Here is a 21,180-nt window from a genome sequence, read left to right on the forward strand (position 1 = left end):
TCCTAACTTGACTCTGACCCACAGATACAGCAGGATAGGAGTTCTAGCTCGCTAGGCTAAAAGGTCACTGGGTCAAATCTCCAAACATGCTAGGAAACACTCGCTGCCCTTGAGCAGGGCAGCTGCTCCACTGGAGCTGCTAATAGTAGAAGACTGACTGTTTTTGACTGTATGAATGTAGAGCAAAGGGGTTGATAAATCAGTCAAATTGCCTGGGACAAATAAGAGTAAAAAACAGCAAAACCAGTGTAGATTTATCACTACATCTCTCTTTCCATCCGCTGCCTGTTCTCTCATTCCCTCCCGTGGCCCAACTGTGTGGTGACCAGTGTGTGGTAGACTCCCCTCTTGGCCAGCAGCTGTTGGTGTTTCCCCTGCTCCACCACCACGCCTCCCTGGAAGACAGCGATGCGGTCTGCGTTTTGGATGGTGGACAGACGGTGGGCCACGACGATACACGTCCTGCCCTGCCTGGCCTGGTCCAGAGCCTCCTGCACCACCTGGAGAGGGCAGGGGGAGGGGGGAGAAACGGCAGTGAGGTCACATGAAATTAGATGAAAACACTTCGGGGAGGCCGGGGCTTGTTGTCACTTTTCTTTTTTACTCATAAGTGCTTTTGTCAGCAGTTATCTTTTCAGAGCCGGTTTCTGTAGTGATCCATGTAACATTCAGACCATCTGTGTTTTTAGGAGTCTGATTTTGACAAAACTTGGAGGGATGATGCATTTTGGCAGTGTGCTCTGGTGACATTACACTGATTGGCCTGATGGGGATGCTATAATTGAAGGTAAAAAATACAAACTATGAAAGGCCACAACTGTTACACCATTGGTCCAATTATAATAAACCTTGGAGGGATGATGCATCTTGTTCAAGGGTGGAAGTAACTAATGACTAGTTAGTTGCTGTAATTGAGTACCTTTTCTGTGTAATTGTATTTTGTTACTTTTATTTAAGTATGTTTTGAGTATTATACTTTGCTACATTTTAAACCACATCCATTACAGGGTACAAATTTCTCTCCATAAACATTGCATCAGAAACTGGCCTGTCATAAATTGGCGGTCAGTCAGCAGAGAAGAAAATCCGGCTTTACTTGATTTTGTTGTTTTTTTCCCCAATTAAAAGAAGCTACTTTGAGCTCTGTCCTCTCAGCCTTTTAGAATTGTATGGAAAAGATCACATGTTCTCTTTTGTAAAAAGTAATTCAGTAACCTTTACTCTGTGTACATTTTAAAAATAGATTTTTACACTAGTCATTTTCTCTACTTAAGTAGAAGTTTTGCACTTTTTTTCCACCCCTGATCTTGTTACTGATTGGTCCAAGGGGTGCCTGCATCATTCGTGGGGGACAACATGTTCACTTATGGGATCTTCCTGCATGAATCCCTATAATGAGCCTGAATGGTGCGAGAGGAAAAGGTGGGAAACGTACTCACCTTCTCACTCTCAGTGTCGAGGGCGGACGTGGCCTCGTCCAGCAGCAGCACTTTGGGGTTGCGGAGGATGGCGCGGGCGATCGCTACACGCTGCTTCTGACCCCCGGACAGCTGGGTGCCCTTATCACCTGCCTGAGTGTTATACTTCTGCTCACACAAACAGACAGGTGGAGAGAGAGAGAGAGAGAGAGAGAGGTACTGTACATACTGATGTAATATTGCAAAAAACAATGACAGACACAATCTTTAATACTAAGAGGAGGAGTTCATTCAATAACAATCCTTTCAACTCAGGCAAGAAAACTTATATGAACTGCATTTATTAGTAGCTGATGACTTGGGAGTTGTTGTATCACTGGCACACCAACAAAGAAAAGCCATATCTTTATCAATGTATATCTCTGACTAAGAGACTGTATTAGGCCTGTATTAGGATGTTGTAAAGATAACTGTTGGATATAAAATGAAATACGTGACCAAAATCATATTGCCCTTGTATTTGAATGGTCAGGCTCCTGCCTATATCTGTGATCTGCTAACTCCCTAAGAGCCTGATCAGTGCTTGAGATCCTCCAGCAGGGCCCTACTAATGGTTCCAAAATCTCGACTTGTCACTAAAGGTGACCGGGCCTTTGCTGTTCGGGCCCCTCAGCTGTGGAGCTCCCTGCCTGGGGATCTCAGGCAGGCAAACTCAGTATCCTCTTTTAAATCTCTTCTTAAGACTCACTTTTATCTTATGGCTTTTTCTTAACTGATGGTATTTGTTGTAACTTTTTAAATTATTTTATCTTGTTTATATCTTTATTTTTGGATCTTATCTACTTTTATTATCTGTTTTTATTGTAAAGCACTTTGTGACTTTGTTTTTGAAGGTGCTATATAAATAAAGTTATTATTATTATTACTTTCCGGGATCATATCAGAGGCTTTGTCATAGTTGAGAATACTGTATGACTGAAAAATCTGAATATTACAGTGGTACCTCTGGCAGGGTTTCTATGAAACTGTGAATGTTGGCTGCTTTAGCGGCTGTCTGTATTTCCTCTATGGTCACAGTGCGACTGTTGTCTCCGTAGGCAATGTTCTCGGCCAAGCTGCAGTCGAACAGCACGGGTTCCTGGGATACGATGCCCATCTGGGCTCTCAGCCAGTGGATGTTCAGCTGTTTTGCATCTCTCTTGTCCAGCATCTGAGAGGAGTATGGTTAGAACGAGAAGGAGAAATGAGAAGGGCACAGAGGATGAGAGAAAACAGTGTAAAGGAAGGAGAAAAATTGAGGCATAAATGGATACAGGAGGAGTGAGGAATATGGAGGTGGGGGTTGGGGGAAGGTTTGATTTCTGAGCGAAAGTTGAATAGTCATCTAGTCACAGTGAGGGGGATTTAGCGAATAAAATAAACAGGTGTGGTCATTATAACCAGCATAGATATTTCAGAGGGGTTTTGAAATAGAGAGACCTTGTGATAATGTGGGAGGCCCAAAGATAACAATAAACATTAAATTCTTTTCTCTGTCAGAGGACAGTGTCAGAAACATCAGTTATCCCATCGAGATACACTGAAATGGACAGTGCAATAACCTGCTCACACACACACACACACACACACACACACACTGTCTCAAGGTCTCTCTCCCATTACGATAGTGCTATAAAGCAGCAATGTCAACATACTGGCCAGCTAATCAGTAACCACTAACTGCTATTAGGTGAGGAGAAAAATTCTCATACCGGTGTTACAGAGCCACACAAACTGAGCGTGGATGTGGAAGGCAGTTTGTGTGCCTAAGTGTGTGTGTTTGTGTGTATCCTCACCACTGTCCCTTCTCTGGGGTCGTAGAACCTCTCCAGCAGCTGGATGGTGGTGCTCTTCCCGCAGCCGCTACTCCCCACCAGGGCCAGCGTCTCCCCCTTGCTCACCTTCAGGTTCAGCCCGTGCAGGATGGGCACATCAGGGCGTGACGGGTAATTGAACCGGACACTCTCGAAGCACACGTTACCGTCAAATTTGTCCTGGAGCGTTGGAGAAGAGGAGATAGGAGAGAGGAGGGATGTGTTACTATCTCTTACTATCTGAGCTGTATTCCAAGTACACTGTGTTTATTGCGGGTGCGTTGCTGTGTGGGTGCTTAGTGTATAGCGTACCGGTTTCTCTCCCTCCTGCGAGAGGTTGTCTATGGCGGGCTGCCTGTTCATCAGCATCATGAGGTGGGAAGCAGAAATTTTGGCCTTAGCGTAGTTTGGAGTGAAGGAGTTGGCCTCGCCCACAGCCATGGCGCCGTAAAGAACAGCAGAAATCACTCTGGGAGAGGGAAAGTGATGGAGAGAGAGTCACATGAATGAGTTAACATAATGGTACAAAGTCTGCTAACACCCCCCCCCCCCTTCTTTTCAAAACAAGCACATTAGTTTTTCTTTTTCAAAGGGCTGTTTTACCTTTTGTAAAGCTGTCCCAACTGTGTCAGTTAATGAAGAGAGCAGCACAGAGGATAAGGCTATGCTAACATGAACTACTGACAGCTTTACTTTTGAGTGTGTGTGTGTGCCTGTGTGTGTACAGTATGTCTAAATAGATCTATGTGTTACAGACCAACATTTCTCTGTTGCCCTCTAACCAAAAAGCCTTTTACATGAATAGATCAGCTCTGTTCAGCCCAGTCTGCCCAACTTGAAATGATGAAAAAAGGTTGATGTGTTTATTCCTTCAATGAAGAGGCGGTGTCCTTGCAGCTGAAGGATCAAAGGCGCACGTAATCACAGTGTCATGGGTTTGAATCTGACTCATAAGCTATTTTAAATGCCATCAAAGCTTTCATTGAGTCACTTGTATTTCTTCCATTTTTCTTTTCTCTCTCCATGCTACACCATCAAATGAAGAAATAAAAGAATAATGAAGAGAGTTATATCAAATATATGTGGAATAGCGGACAAAAATGTACTTTGAGAGAATCTGCTGGGAGGCCCTCTGCTGCGTTTTACTATTTCTGTGCTTAATAATTTTATGGCCTTTCAGAAGCTCAACAAGTGATGAACTTTGGACTTGATCATCTTTGTATAACCAGCAGAATAGAAACGAAGGCAGCGGTTGCTCCAAAGGCTGTTATAACCACACACTGTATTATGTCTAAAACACGTGTGTGTGTGTGTGTGTGTTGTGTCAGCAGGTGTCACAGGCTTCTTGTTGCTTGTTGCTGTTATTCGCAGTGACCCCTCACCGGCTTCAGGACGGGGTAATGATTAAACACTACAGCCATATAAACAGCCTCTCCTCCCACCTGGAATTTCTCTTGCGTGTGAATGTAATCTGGTGCAATCTACTGTATGTGTGTGCACTCTTCATCATAAAATAGACATGACTTCAGGTCAAAGACTCCCTACACATATAATGGTGTGCGTAGCGACAGTCAGTTTTAAGAGATTTTAGCCATAGTTCAAAAAGGGAAATGTTCTGGTTTTATACAGGGCTGGGCGATAATTCAATATTATCATTTATCATCTTTCGCTGTAATCATATCGTGATGATATGGTGATTTTGGGATATCGCGACACACATTTCTGCTGTCTAAATCGATGATAAGAAGCAAATTTTATTTAAAAATGAGGAATGGTTGGAATATTATTTGAAAATTCCAGTTTTGTTTGACATCACACCTAACATTAACATTTGGTTCAATGAGATGAAACATTAATTTGATTATTTAATGTGATTTCGCATTTGTGAGCCATATCATGATATATATCGATATCGAATAAAAATCCTAAACGCCCAGCCCTAGTTTTATAATTGCTTAACCACAAGGGGTGTGAGCTCTGGGGTTAAGCTGTCCTTGACTATGGATCAGCTTCCCAATCAACAATTGTGACATTCATTGCTAGGAGAAAGTAGCAGAGGTATAGCATTTTATCTCCTGATTAAGAGAGTCATCAGGTCAGGTCTGTACTCACAGGAACACGCTCTCAAACTCCATCCTTCCTGCCTCAATGAGCCAAGCTCCGAAGCGGAAACAGCCAGCATAAGCAAAGTAGATCATGGCCTGGGAGAAGGAGAAGGTGATACCATACACATGGGCCTTCTTCTGGGAGTTTCTATAGAGAGAGAGAGAGAGAGAGAGAGGAGAGAGAGAGAGTCAAAGAAAGCATCAGAGTGAATACTTCCTCCCCCTTCACTTGTTTGAGAACAAAATCAATCAATCAATCATCGTCCCATGGAGACGAGGGAAGTGTCAATGATGTAAATAAAACACTTCACATACTTGTAAGGTACTAGGAGGTTTTCCTGGTATAAAGACTCAAACTTGGGCTCTCTGGTGAGGGAGGCAACAGTACGGATATTCTCTATTGCCTCTGTAGCGATCTGGGGAGACACATCATCAAAACATTATTACACCCATATTAAAAGGGTCAATATATCAGTAAACTCATAAGTGAATGATACAATATTTCCAATTTGATTGTGTCTGTGTATGTGTCTGAAGACAGCAGGTCGTTAAAGAGTCCCAACCTTCCCGGCCTTTTCCAGCTCCTTCTTGTCTTTGACAGCGTGTCCGCCGAGCAGCTTCATCTGCACGGCTCCAGCCACAGCCATGACGGGCACCACGGCCAGGATGAGCAGGGTCAACTCCCAGCCGTACACGAAAGAGATGATGACGCTGGTGCCCAGGTTAGCCACGTTCTGCGCCAGCGTGGCCATACGCACCCCTGTAGCCTGAGGGGAGGGGGGGGGGGGGTGAAGGATGGGAAGAAAGCAAAGAAGATGAAGAATTGACAGATTTGTTAAGAGGATTTGGTGTGACGGAGAGCTGTGTGTGTCCGTGTCCGTGTGTGTGTGACTCACCCCCTGTACTTGGGCAGCGTCTGTGGCCAATCTGGTTGTGAGAGCCCCAACACTGTTTTTGGGTTGATCATACCAGCCGAGGTCCTACAAGAAAACAGGAAAGGTGATAAATCAATGGATTTTATTGGCCTTATCCTCAGGAATAAAGGGAATAACCACACTGAATAAAAATAAAATGCAGCAATCAGAAATACGCTCTTGACCTTGATTAAATATGTTTTTGACTGCTGTTGTATTCAAACCATTAGCTTTAAAAGTAATAAAAGTATTTAACTTTTGACTTAGGTCTCTTCTGAGATTTTAGATGTCCTTACCTGTCTCATCATGGATGTAAAGGCCCTGAGTCTCAGTTTCATGGTCAGAATCTCACCAGCTTTCCCAAAGCAGAAACCCTGGGTGCAAAGTTTGCAGACAGAGACATTCAGAGTTCACCTGGGCATGGGCCACATGAACTGCTGTGATCGGTGCCACTTTCTCAAAATATCACACTGTGTGTGTGTGTGTGTGTGTGTGTGTGTGTGTGTGTGTGTGTGCCTGTCTATTTGAGCAGAGAGAGGGATAACATACAGATGTCTCAGAACCTGTGGCAAGTTGGAAAACTGACAGGTCAAATCTTCTACAGTATACAACACAACTCCCAGGCATCAGATTATTCTGGCAGCAACCAACTGTTTTATGAAGATAATGAATGTGTACGTGTGTGTGTGTATTTGTGTATGTGTGTACCTGCAGAAACATGGTGATGAAGGATACACCTCCGATAGCGGCAAACATGAGGGAAAACAACGTGGATTTCTGTCTGACAACCTCTTGATCTGGCTCTGCAAACACCTGAGAGATTGTAACATAACGCTGAGTAAGAAACACAACTTGATGATTCACACGCACAAATAAAAAAACACTGTCATGCCCGTTTACGGTGACCTTTGCATGATAAATGTGAGCTGACACTAAAATGAACCCACAGCGATGATCTTGGAGAAGATGATGGCGAAGGCGGGCTGCATGGCTCCGTTGATGGTGGCACAGATGATGCCCACCACTATGTAGGGCCACTCAGGAAGGTTAAGACGCAGCACCTTCAGGAACGACACAGGAGGGACCTTCTCATCCTACAGAGAGAGAGAGAGAGAGAGAGAGAGAGAGAGAGAGAGAGAGAGAGAGAGAGAAATGAGAAACGATTAAGAAATTGACAGAGGACATTGAGAGAGAAATGAGAAGAAATTGAGTGTGTATTTGAGGAGGTGGGTGAGCAAGTGAGTGTGCAAACAAGCGAGTGAGTGAGCGAGCAATCAAGAGGGCGAGTGAGTGAGTGAGTGAATGAGTGAGTGAATGAGTGAGTAAATGAGAGAACAAGTGAGTGACTGAACGAGTGAGTGAGTGAATGAATGAGTGAGTAAATGAGAGAACAAGTGAGTGAGTGAGTGAGTGAGTAAATGAGAGAACGAGTGAGTGACTGAACGAGTGAGTGAGTGAATGAATGAGTGAGTAAATGAGAGAACAAGTGAGTGAGTGAGTGAGTGAGTAAATGAGAGAACGAGTGAGTGAGTGAGTGAGTGAGTGAGTGAATGAATGAGCAAGTGAGTAAGTGAGTGAGTGAATGAGCAAGTGAGTGAGTGAGTGAGTGAATGAGTGAGTGAGTGAGTGAGTGGGTGAGTGAATGAGTGAGTGAGTGAGTGAGTGGGTGAGAAAACGAGTAAGTGAGTGAATGAGTAAACCAGTGAGTCTGTGCTCTTGGAGAACCAGAAACTGCGTTTGTTCGAAGCCTTTTCGTTCAGATACAAACGTTGGCTCTGAGACGCAGCTCTCCGTCTCACCTCCTCCGTCTTGTCCTTGCCATCCTCCTCCTCTCCTTTCTCTCCCTTCTCTCCCTTCTCTCCCTCTGAGCCGATGAAGGAGGAGCCCTTTGTGGACTTCCTCCTGTATAAAGAGGTCTCAGAGAAGGACATGATGGACGGGCTCTTCTCATCCATGGTCTGCTCATACTCGGCCTCCTCACCCTCCTCCACTTTCTGAAAGGTCTGCGGTGGGAAGAACAGAAGAAACACATCAGAGATCGATTTTCTGAACTACAGAGTCCTCCCTGATCTCCAATTTAACCCAATGGATAAACATAATCACAGTGCACCAGGTATTGTGTGTTAATGCATTTGTGTTTTTATTTATTTAACCTTTATTTAACCAGGCAAGTCAGTTAAGAACAAATTCTTATTTACAATGACAGCCTGGTAAGAGGCAAAATGCCCCTTGATGGGGAAAGAGAAGGAAGAAAAAAAAAAAATACAATAAAGTAGCACTACTACTACTACTACTACTACTACTACTAATAATAATAATAATAATATAATAATGACAATAATAATGATAATAAAAATGATAACAGGGAGGAAGGATAAGGAGGCTAGTAATTTGCAGAAGGCTACAGAAAACACAATAAAAACAGTAATGTAACATCAGAAGAACACCAAAAACCACTAAAACGTGGCAAAAACATACGACAGCACTGGTAGAGAAGGTAGAGTAGTCATTTAGCTGAGAAACAGTTACTTCTGTGCCTGTAAATGTCTGTGATAGAGTCAGACAGACAAAACAGTTTTGTGTGTGTGTGTGTGTCTGTGTGTGTGTGTTACCTGCATAGTGACCAGTGTGTGGTAGACTCCCTGTTTTGCCATCAGTTCGTTGTGAGTACCCAGCTCCACTATTTCTCCTTTCTGGAAGCCGGCGATGACATCAGCATTTCTGATAGTAGAGAGACGGTGGGCCACAACTATGGTGGTGCGACCCTGTCTGACCTGGACACAGAGATGGACTCCAGTTTATAAATGTACGCTTACATTTGGGTGTGGTTTTTGGGTAGCTGTGTATAAAGTAAGACAGATATAATTGAGGTACGTATGTATGTGTGTGATTATGCATGTCTCTTGGGGAAAGTAATTAGTTATTTTACCTCATCACTTACCTAAAAAGTAACTATTTACGTTACAAAGTTACTCTTTATTAAAAGTATCTTGTTAGAGTACTTTTGCCCACTTCAAAAACATGTTGTAGCAATATGACTTGTGCTGCCAAGCGTGCTATTGATGATTGTTTTAAAATGAAATGCAAGACTATTGCTGTGTTTTTAAAACTGTAAGCCAATCTCATTTATATCAAGCATCCTTAGATTGTGTATTTTCAATTAGTGGCATGTTGTCTGCATGAGATGCTGCGGGATTTTCACTTTTTCTACTTTTTTAAGTCATTTGCACTATAAAAATGAAACAATATGACAGAAAAATAAAAGTAACTACTAACAGATTACAAGAATTGAAAAACGTGTTAAGTTAGTAGTTACCACAAAAAAGTACTTTCACTCCCCAATACTGGTGTCTAAGTAAGTGAGAGAGAGAGAGACGTGTGTGTGTATGTGCATATGTGTGTATGTGTGTGTTCATACCTTGTCGAGGGCAGCTTGCACAATGGTCTCGCTCTCAGCATCGAGGGCTGAAGTGGCTTCATCCAGCAGGAGGATCTTGGGGTTGCGGACTAACGCCCGGGCGATCGCTATCCTCTGCTTCTGTCCTCCGCTCATCTGAGTCCCTCGGTCTCCCACCAGCGTCTCAAACTTCTACTCAGCAACAAAAGTCTCAACATCAGTAAATGGCCGACAGAGTTCACTATGAGTAAAGGGCACACGCACAAACATGCACACAAACTCTTAACATACATTGGGGAGATTCATGATGAAGTCGTAAGCGTTGGCTTCCTTGGTGGCTTTCTCGATCTCCTGCTGCGTCACGTCAAGTCGGCCGTATCTGATGTTCTCAGAGATGGTGGTGGCAAACAGGATGGGCTCTTGACTCACCACTCCGATCATCTCCCTCAGGTAGCTCACGTTGAGAGTGCGGATGTCGTGGCCGTCTATAGACACCTACAAAGAGGGAGCCAAACATATAAATAGAGAACTGACAAGAGAAGCAAAACAGGTAGATCTCTTCCTTTCTACCATGGTTTATATTTGAGGTGGGCATCTCCTCTCCAGGTGTTAGAGCATGGTTCACTCTTCTACAATGATAAACACTATGAAAGCACACTATGTGCGTATCCACTGGGAGAGTATGACAGCATGGGTTTTTAAGTATATGAGTCCAAAATGAGACATCCACCATAAAAAAAAAGTGGCACCTGCATGACTAAAAGCACAAACTGAAAACAAACCATGATACTGAATAGTAGGTAACCTACGTCCTTGGTTGACAAAATGATTAAACTTTTACAGACTGGAGATATTCAATAAAGCACTTAAGGTAAAGGCTTTTGTTCCACAATGAATGTATTGTTTTAGAAATGAACTCGTCACTTACAGATCCCTCCTGAGGATCGTAGAACCGCTGCAGCAGCTGAACTGTGGTGCTTTTACCGCAGCCGCTGCTGCCCACCAAGGCCATGGTCTGACCGTTTTGCACTGTCAGAGACATGTTGTTTAATACCTACAAGGGAACAGAGACAGAAGAGTTATGCGATATAGTCCAAAATATCTGTATAATGTAATGTCTGGAGATTTGACTCTCAGTTGGAGTACAGTATGTTGTGTTGGATGAATATAACTGAGCCCAGAGAGCAGCCAGGCTGTCAGCGGGGAACCTACTTTGACGTCCGGTCTTGAGGGGTAGTTGAAGTGGATGTCCTTGAACTCTATGTTTCCTTTGATAGAATCAGGCTTGAAGCCGGCTTCTGAAAAGCTGCCGATGCTTGGTTTCTGATGAGACACAGTAAGCAACATTCAACTTGCATTCAAACATGTAAATCCAGCAGTAATATGCTGTTTTATAGTCAGGGTCCACTGCTGGATACAATGGGACGGAGAACCTCTCCTTCCTCTCCCTCCTCACCTACTTTATCCTCGAGCCTGTTTCTCATCATAACCCCAACCTCTTCTCAAACAATGGGAGGAAGAGTGTTAGCTGCCCAGGTTGATCTGACCACGTTTAGCAAGGCTCATATTTATTTACACAGCGCTTTGTGTTTCACTGTTGCTCCCTGTTGCTCTCTGTTTCATGCACGCACACACACACACACACACACACACACACACACACACACATATGTTATTCTTTCTCTAGCGCTGTTGGTGACAAAGGCTGAGCTCCCTGTGCTCCGTGAGGTTTTGGATCACCTCACCCTTCAATAATTTAGACTAGAGATCAGATTACGTTACATTCCTAGTTTTATTTTTGCATGCATGCATCTATGCTAGTTTGTGTAAATGTACACACAGATGTGCTGTCCAGCAAGCAGTTTGTAGAGCACTGTATCCTGTGTCTGTTCTTATAAACTGATCTGAGTGTGTTGCCATAGTGAAAGATTAACAGGCACACTGTAAACTAAACACAGGCCCATCCCAGAATAGCCACAGTGACAAGAATCTCTCTGAGTTAACTCTACAGATGCTTTAGTAAAACAAACTATGATAATGTTACCTGTTTTTAGAGGCCTTTAAATGTGCATCTTAAAAATTCATATTATGTTATCTCTGCGACATTGCAGTCTGTGTATATGCATGACAGTGTTGCCTGCTTAGCAAACCTGACTTCTCTTACAGTTTACAGCCACTTTTATGCTAAAGTACCAAGGAGGATTTTGCTCTCAAACAACACTAATCATATTCTGCTTGAAGCTTGACACTCTGGTTGGTAAATCATTTGAATTCAGACAGTGGTAGTCGGTGTGCAATCTGCACAGCGAGGGGAGTGCCACAGCTGTGCAATATCAACCAAATGACCTGTAATTTCTTCATTCAAACAGCAGGTGCTCCAATTAGAACAAAATCCACCATCTCATTACTGACTCCAAGTTGTCGGCTACATCAAAGTGGCGTCCCAGAGCGCCAGGGTACAGCGGTGCGTGTTCAGTAATACAAACTGACAACTGTCCAAGGGCAATGAGATTAGAAATCTTTTGTAATGTGTGTACTTTTGGGAGAAAATGGTGTATTCCTTACGTTGTCAATGATGTTATAGACTTTGTGTGCGGCTCCCCGGGCGCTGGCAAAGGACTGGATGTTGGGAGAAGTCTGTCCCATGGCAAACGCTCCAATAAGCACAGTGAAGAACACCTGAAAACACACACATTACACCGTTACCTACAACAAGCTTCTTTCTGAAGGTTTACCTGAAGTTTGAGGAGAAGCAATCATTTAGAAATTGAATTATAATGTGACTACTCACTGTGAGTACAATTCCGATGGTGTACTCCCCACTCAGGATGAGCGTACTGCCATACCAGAAGGCCAGAGCATAAGACAGGTAGATCATCATGAAGGTGAAGCCCATGGCGATGTTAGCAGAGATCGCTTTCCTTATGCCCATGTTCTTAGCATCCTCCAGGTTCTTATGATATCTGTGGTATGACACACACAGACACAAGCAAGTTAGATGGCAATGGGGCCCTTAGGCATAGAAATAAGTAGCGTTAGCAGGTGTAGAGAGCAGACTCTAATCCAATTGTTTTCATGGCTGATGCATTTATCCAGTTACTGCAATGGCTTGGGCTATTTTCTGGATCAATTTATAGAACCACATTTATGTGTCCTGCACAGCAGATTGGGTTACACTCATGGTTCATGACTCTCAGTCTCATGAAACTCCGTCAGCAGAGTACAATGGCAAAATTATGTTTAGAATCACTTCACTGGAATATGTAATGACACACACACACACACACACACACACACACACACACACACACACAAAGCATACACACCTCTTGATCTCTCTGTCCTGACCACTGAAGGCAAACACTGTCCTGACAGCAGAGAGCACTTCTTCAGCCACAGCTCCAGCCTTGGCATATGCAGTCTGCTCTTTAGACGTGAAGGATGTCAACACCTACTCAGACGGGCAGAGGGACACAATGTGATTAAGAATACCTGCGAGGGGCCGTGTGCATGTGATCGACAGCAAACGATACGGAGAGCGACAAAGACAGAAAGACAGACAGGAGAGGGAGGGAGAGGCAGCCACACAGACACAAGCACACATATACAAATAAGACAGTGAGCGAGACAGACAGCAAGAGCAAGACAAAGCACTTGGCAGAGAGAAACGCACCTTACTGAAGACTCCGGCTGATATGCCAAGCACTGGGCTGATGGCCAGGATGACAAGAGTGAGCTTCCAGCCTTTGCTGAAGCCGATGACGAAGGCAGCGAGGAAGGTGGTGAAGGACTGGATCAGCATCCCCACCTTGTCGCCTATACCCTCTTGGATCTTATAGACATCACTGTTGATAGGAACATGCAAACAAATCATCATCATCCACCAATGATCTTCAACAGTACAGCAACATTTGTGAGTCTTGAATGTAACTAACATAATTCACTGTAGTCTTGTGAAAACCTCATAACTCCAATCTTGCTGATTTTCATGTTTTAAAGTCTGTTGAAGGATTACATGATTACATGGCAGACAGTTGAAAAAAAAGACTGTTTTTCTTTGTTCTTGAAACGTTTACATTTTGGTGGATGTTTTTATTCAGTACTTTAAGTGCCTAGACTTTTAGCAGGGCGAGCCCTAGTGGGAAATCAATCCTCTGTCCCTGGCAGTGTTGATGCCATGCTCTACACACTGAGCTAGGCAGGATCACTTTACAAGACCAGCTATACTGTGAGTGTGCTTAATTTGATTCTCTTTTGTCCTGTTTTATATTGTATGTGTCATCTCTTGTAAAAAGCCCAATAGGGACAAGCATTGGAAATCAGCAGTAGCTATAAGTGCTATGATGCATTACATTGGAAAGTTGTTGCACAGTTCTCTATGTACACTGTATCTGTCCCTTAAATAAAATAAAATAAATAAATAATATGTGTATTGAATGAAGGAGTGCATGATGTATCTCACAACTGCACTGTGCTACCCACTCAGTGAGGCGAGTGTTCAGCTCTCCTGTCTCGTTGACGTCGAACCAGCCGATGTCCTGCTGCATGATGCAGTGGAAAAACAGCTTTCGGATGCGTTTGACCTGCCGGCCCGCTGCCAGCGTCCAGAAGGCCACCTGCATGTAGGCTGCCACCAGCACCACCGCCCCCATGATGGAGTAGTAGATGGCATAGCTAAAATACACAAGAGGATAGATAGGCATTATGAGATGGCCGTCTGAAAACACATCTGTTGATACTTGGAGGATATTGTAAGTTCAGTAGAGGTCCAGTAAGGTAGAAGTGGGTGGAAATTGATGATACAGGTAACTATCATGTAGATAGAAAAAAGAAAATTGATGCGTTTGCAGTCGAGTGAAAACTTTGTATCTCCAATTTTGCTGATTTTTCAGTTTTCACTTCAGTTGAAGGATTACACGGTCCTCTATGAGTTGAGAAATTTCTCATCTTATAAAACTTATAAAACCCTTTCAAAACCCATTGGATAACATCAAAAATACATTGTCATAAAGCTTTTTTTCTTAGTTCCTAAAACCATGACATTTTGGAGATGCAAGGTTTTCACCTGACAGTGGCAATATGTTCTGTTTATCTTCTGTTGTGTAAAGTCTTACCTAGTCATATCTTCTCCTAGGGTGTTGTTGGAGACTGGGAAGGTTATATCTGAAGAAGACAAGGTAACACTGGGCATTATTATGGGGCATTATTCTGTTTATTATTTAGACCTAAGCCTAAAAGTGGCTGTCTGAGCATGACTTTTGTCTGTAAAATAGTGATATATTGTACTATCATCAAGTGCTATATGTCATTTTTTTCAGCACAAATTAAATTTTCAATTTATGTCAGTTACTGAACTTTACTGTACAATGTAATAGATGAAAACTGTGTGTAAAGAACGGGAACACGGAAATAAATTTCACACTTTTAGTAAATAAAAATTGAAATAACACATATACAAGCAATCAGAAATTAGTTTTTATCTTTGCCATTTTCATGCACACTCTCCTTACTCTCCTCCCTTACTCTCCTGTCTTGTTTGTGTTATTCTCATTTTCCAAACTTGCTTTCAAACTGCTTTCTGTGTGTATTATATATTCTGTGCCTATGCATGTATCTGAAAACTCACTGGGGATGCTGATGTTGATCTGGGACTGTATGGAGTTGTCAATAAAGCTGTCTGTCATGTCCCCGAACACAATACACATGAGAGGAAGCACGACCCCGTTGACCATGGCCATCACTGTCCCCAGGAGGATTAGGGCAATGTCCAAACCATCTGCAAACCTGAACTACACCGAGACAAGTTGGACAGAGGAGAGAGAGAAAGTGTTTCATTGTTCAAGAGCAGACATCAGTATCTGTAGACTATGGATGGTCCTGGTAATCCACTATGAGAATCCGAATTTCTCCAGACAGAGGGGAACAAACTTCAGACTCTAGGCAGCTATTATATTCTCACAGCAGGGGATTGGTGGAGTCCACCCAAACATCCTATCCTCTCTCACCATTTCCCCTCTCACTTCACACACACACACACACACACACACACACACTGTGACTGAGACAGAGACACTGTGGCGCTCTGGGCAGGCTAAGAATTCAATTAACTATACATTATAGGGATGAAACATAAAAAGTAACTGTTGGTTGTTGATATCACATCAGTTGACACAAGAACACTGTGAACAAAAAGAGGATATCCACATCTAGCAATACACAGAATAACACAAAATCACCCGTGCATTATCTGCTTCTACTCCTGTTTTCAGTAAAGCCAAAGTGAAATGCTTACTAACATTAAAAGCCTGGTTGGTTCTGACAGGAGGGGACGACGAGTGAGGAGAGAGCTTACCAGAGCAATGGGGCCAACCATCGGTAACTTTGGCTCTTTTTCTTTCTTTCCCTTCCCCTTCTTTTTGCCATTGTCCTCCTTGCTTTCACTGGAGGGAGGGAGATAAACAGCATAATATACTATGTCTAATATACAGTATAATGCATCCCAGTTTATCAAGAGAATAATGGAAACACCTTTAAAGTTTTATATGAACTTCTGCTTTTGTAGTGAAGAGAGAGAGAGAGAGAGAGAGAGAGAGAGAGAGAGAGAGAGAGAGAGAGAGAGAGAGTTTAAACTAGGCTATATTTACCTTATTTCCCCATTTTGTTCATTTTGGGCTTTAGCCATGACTGTCTGGTCCTTTTCATCCATGTCTGTCTGGATCCTGTCAGGGGAAGCCAAAAACTCTCCTTAGTTTTATTTTTTTTACAGTTAAGGCCAGGGCAAATAATTAACAGCCCACACATCTCGCATTCTCTAAAAACTCTCTATCGTGAAAGACCTTCTTTTCTCAGACAGTCGAAGATTAATAATAATAATTTATAATTTCAAAGTTAGTCCCCAGGTTTCCCCACTGGTTACAGATGTTGTGGCATCACTGTCTAACGGGTGATACCGTAGTCTGAATAAAACTGAAATAAAACTGAAATAAAACCTGGGTAGCACACCGCTTCTCCGCCTCTTCCCTCCCGTTGTCCCTCCAGACCGCTCTCACTCCGCCAGTCTATTTCGGACAGAGGTGGTGATCTGCCGGTGATCACATATACGCCAAGCCCAAAGGGTGGTCCTTCCCTCTCTCCCGCCCTCCCTCCCCTCACGTGGCGTTGCTGCGGTCTTGCAACAGCAGGTGATATCATGCGCCTCCCTCCGCGTTCGCTCGCATCCCATTGATGTTTTTGTGTGTGAGGGGAAGAATGAGTGGACAATTTCCCAACTATAGCCTAAACTAACGCCACTACTCGCAAATGTGCGGTGAGGCGATTTATAGCCTGGAAAGAGCATTAAGCCAAAAACGCATTATGAAATGTCTTGTAAATACTGGTGTTTGGGAGTTCATGTTGTTTGTGAATAGGGCCTCACTTGTGGATCTTGTGATATTTGTGACTTCTGTGTTCTGTTGTAGATTAGTACTGTGGCACCCATTTCAATTAGATTAGGTGTGAATTATCTTTGCAAATGAAGATTTTTGCAGTGGTTCAGCCAATCACAGTACATCTGCCTTTGAAACACTGGTTGTGTTTTTTTGTTTTGTTTTTGAGAACATGTTATAAATACAAGATTTACAAATATTTACCCTCATAGCCTTGGTTACCCGTTTTTTCTGAGCAAAGTGGGCTTTGGTTAATTTCTTGCCTTCCACGTGTGTTCCGCTCCTTGCTAACAGGAAACATCAAATGTTAACAGTGTAGACAAGAGAAACGTTTGCACTACAGACTCAAAGCTTACCTTAAAGGACCAGTAGTCAAACAAATGAAATAAAGAGCAGACTGCATGGTTTTCATTTTACCTTGAACAAATGTTAGAGAGGCTCTTCAGATGCAAAAAAAATATGGTTTAGGCCTGCATATTCGAAAAAATATATAAGCGAAAAAAGTGAGTGTTGTTTCAGTACTCAGTCCACATTAGTGCTGAGATACTGAAACGTTCATTGTCACTTTTTTCACTTTCTGTTACTTCTGTTTTTTCAATTATGTGGAAGGAAGGAAGTACCAGGTTGACCTGCTACTGACTCCTGCCTGGCTGTGACAAGGGGGCACCCCACTAAATCCTTCTCCAGAGGGGGGAAGAGACAGATTGACTGGAGCAACCAGAGAGAGAACAGGGGGGTTCAGCTCTCAAAGCTATTAGTTGTAAACAATTCCGGATGAGATCCGCCTCACCACTGTAGCTGACAGGTGGGCAGAGATGATGAGAGGCCCAGGCCACTCCAGAAAGGAAAGCCATCCACCAGCAGAGCCAGTCCTCCCAATAAGATCACAAAATTATTTATAAGATAGTGTAGACTGTAGAGATATAGATTTTGTGGTAACTATGGTTTCCAGGACTTTATGAATCATACATTGAGTGGTTTAGAGTCTTCCGTTAAACATCAATGATCATATTTCATATGTGGGTGTCAAGGAAATGAAAGGGGTGACGGGTTTATAGATGTCAGGAGGGAGAGGTGCTGCCTATGTGATCACTCTTGAGTATGAATCACATACAATATAGAGGGTTTGACCAAAAGGTTTTTTTTTCAAAATGAACATATAATATGGGTATGACAAACACAACTGGATAGATAGACAGTTAGCATCAACACAAATAACCTTGCAGTCTTGTCATAGTGGATGAGACAGAGACGGTGAGTGAGGTGATTCATGAGTTAAGTCAGGCAGTAATTCCCCTCACTGCGTAGCTGCAACAGTGCTTGCATGTGGTAAAAATAATATTCATTATATATACTTTTTTACTTTTTCTCACAAGTGGCAGGGGGATGCATTCAATTAAGTGTTAAAAAATTCATAAACTTCAGAAACAACTTGTGCTGTGTGGGGAAACAGATTGCCGTGTTTTTACTCTGCCTGGTAAAGGAGAGGGGAAAACATTGAGGTTTTCAATAAAGATGAGCTGTGATGTGGTGTGAAAATTCACATTATGCGGGAAGAGGAGGAGGGGATGGCGTAACAATAATGAAACTTACGTAGGTGAGATACAGGAGTGTTGCTGTTTGCAAAAACAATTTCTTTTTTTTGTTTCTACTGCAGTATTTTGGCACTAGAAAACTTTAATACAAGTAAACTATTTTATGGGAAACTCCATCAATATAATTCTCATTATAACAAGATAATGAGGGGGAAATTACAATTCCCTAGTGGCAGCAATGCACTTCTGTATTATCATGAAGGAATGCAGGCAGAAGAATAAACCTCCATGTACAACTCTACAGTTGTTTACCACCTTGGTGCTGTTCTTGAGTTGTTGTTGTTGTTCGTACGCACACACACACGTACACACACTCACACTCACACACATACTTACACACACAGTTCTCTCACACGCATAGTCTATACTCTTCTCTTTCTCTCTCTGCTGTCTCTCACCATGTCTATTTGCCATTTTTATCAAAGGAATCCAAGCTCTCAATTCACAACAGAAGATCAGTCTTTATGCAGATGATATATTACTTTACCTACAAGACCCACCCAGCTCTCTGCAAGAGACCATCACGCTCATTGATGTATTCTCACAAATCTAAAAGTACACTATAAACTGGAATAAATCCACAATACTGCCACTATCTGAGTAGCTATGCCTGAAAACCTGCATCTCAAGATCCAGCACTTTCCTTCTCCACAGGCAAAACTACAAACAAATAAAACCCAAGGAGGATTAAAAGCGTCCATTTTCCACAACTACTACTTTGCAAATCAACTGCAATATATTGTTACATGGATTCAGCCAAACCTCCATGAAAAATCAGTGGATAGAAATAGAACAGATTTTAATCTCTGATTTACCCTTCCTCAGTACTAGAAACCTCAACTGTTTCTAAAATACTGTGACTCTGACAGCCCGGTGGAAAGTCAACAAAATCACAAAGTCCACACTGATACCCTGTCAGGACACCCCAACTTGGCACAAACCTGACTTCCAGCTACACAAAATACCACTTTATTTCAGCACATGGAAACACAAAGGGATCACTTATCTCTGTCACCTTTTTCAAGACAACAAATGAATAACATTTAGAGACTTAGACCAGAGGTACACAGTTGGGAGGGAACACTATCTCCACTACCCACAACTTAAGTCTGTAATTAAATCCCTGAATCAATAAATCCTCCCTCAATAAGCCTCCCTCATTAATAGAGGAGATCATGAAAATAAAATCCTTCCCAAACTATATAAACTACTCTCCTCCTTAGATGACACATTATCCCTAACAATAGCGGAATAGGAAAGTCCCGACTCCGACTACTGGACAGAAATTTGCAAAAACACCTTTTCAGTGACTAACAACATACAGCTTATTCAATACAGCTTATTCAAAATCATTCATAGAAGAACACACCTCACCCAATATGAAACATATAAAATGGGATTAACAAACTCAGACACATGTACTCAGTGCACTCTTGAAACCACAGACAATTATTTCCGTGCCACATGGCTCCATCCACCTGTGCTACTCTTCTGGGAAACAATCACACATAAACTACAGTGCCTATAAAAAGTATTCACCCCCTTGGATGTTTTCCCCTTTTATTGCTTTTATAAATGGAATCATGGTCAATAAAATGTGGCTTTTTTTGACAAGAATTTACAAAAAAAACTCTTTAATGTCAAAGTGAAAACGGATTTCTACAATGTAATGTAAATTAATTAAAAATATATAATGTAAAATAAGTGACTGCATAAATATTCACCCCCTTTAAAGTGACTGACCTAATTCAACAGAGGTCCAGCCAATTGGTGCTAGTAGTCTCACAACTAGTGAAATGGAGATCACCTGAGTGCAGTGAATGTGTCTCAAGTGATTGTAGTATAAAGACATCTGTGTCTGGAAGGTCCAGTCACTGGTTAATCAGTATTCCTGGCTACAATTACACCATGAAGACAAAAGAACACTCCAAGCAACTCCGAGAAAAGGTTATTGAAAAGTATAATTCAGGGGATGGATACAAAAAAATTTCCAAGTCACTGAACATCCCCTGGAGTTCAGTTAAATCCATCATTAAGAAATGGAAGGAATATGGCACATGTGTAAATCTGCCTAGAGCAGGCCGTCCTCACAAACTGAGTGACTGTGCAAGAAGGAGACTAGTGAGGGAGGCCACCAAGACACCTATGACTACTCTGAAGGAGTTAAAAGCTTCAGCAGCTGAGATGGGAGAGACTCTGCATACAACAACTGTTGCCCGCGTTCTTCACCAGTCAAAGCTTTATGGGAGAGTGGCAAAGAGAAAGCCACTGTTGAAGAAAGCTCATATTAAATCTCGACTAGAGTTTGCCCAAAGGCATGTGGGAGACTCCAAGGTCAACTGGAAGAAGGTTCTTTGGTCTGATGAGACCAAAATGGAGCTTTTTGGCCATCAGACTAGACGCTATGTTTGGCGGACACCAAACACTGCACATCACCACAAACACACCATCCCCACCGTGAAGCATGGTGGTGG

The 21,180-nt window shown here is 42.6% G+C and overlaps 1 protein-coding gene across 1 annotated transcript; it reads right to left on the reverse strand.

The window, feature by feature from the left end:
• Nucleotides 1-293: 293 nt before the first annotated feature.
• Nucleotides 294-16,393, reverse strand: abcb4 (ATP-binding cassette, sub-family B (MDR/TAP), member 4). The gene is made up of 27 exons (XM_071529196.1): nucleotides 16,332-16,393; nucleotides 16,040-16,127; nucleotides 15,314-15,476; nucleotides 14,802-14,850; nucleotides 14,170-14,361; nucleotides 13,361-13,532; nucleotides 13,014-13,138; nucleotides 12,479-12,650; nucleotides 12,253-12,366; nucleotides 10,900-11,010; nucleotides 10,616-10,741; nucleotides 9,979-10,182; nucleotides 9,709-9,879; nucleotides 8,903-9,064; nucleotides 8,090-8,293; nucleotides 7,238-7,384; nucleotides 6,999-7,103; nucleotides 6,587-6,664; nucleotides 6,273-6,356; nucleotides 5,940-6,143; nucleotides 5,692-5,792; nucleotides 5,384-5,524; nucleotides 3,584-3,740; nucleotides 3,254-3,451; nucleotides 2,422-2,628; nucleotides 1,440-1,586; nucleotides 294-500 (listed from the first exon to the last, which is right to left on the reverse strand). Exons 1-27 carry the CDS (start codon nucleotides 16,391-16,393, stop codon nucleotides 294-296), a joined length of 3,891 nt encoding a protein of 1,296 aa, XP_071385297.1.
• Between the last annotated feature and the right edge of the window lie 4,787 nt (nucleotides 16,394-21,180).

This window comes from Centroberyx affinis, unplaced genomic scaffold (assembly GCF_046629955.1).
Source record: "Centroberyx affinis isolate AG114_WGS23_722 - 3 ecotype Tasmania unplaced genomic scaffold, CSIRO-AGI_Caff_v1 ptg001775l_1, whole genome shotgun sequence".
Taxonomy (NCBI): domain Eukaryota; kingdom Metazoa; phylum Chordata; class Actinopteri; order Beryciformes; family Berycidae; genus Centroberyx; species Centroberyx affinis.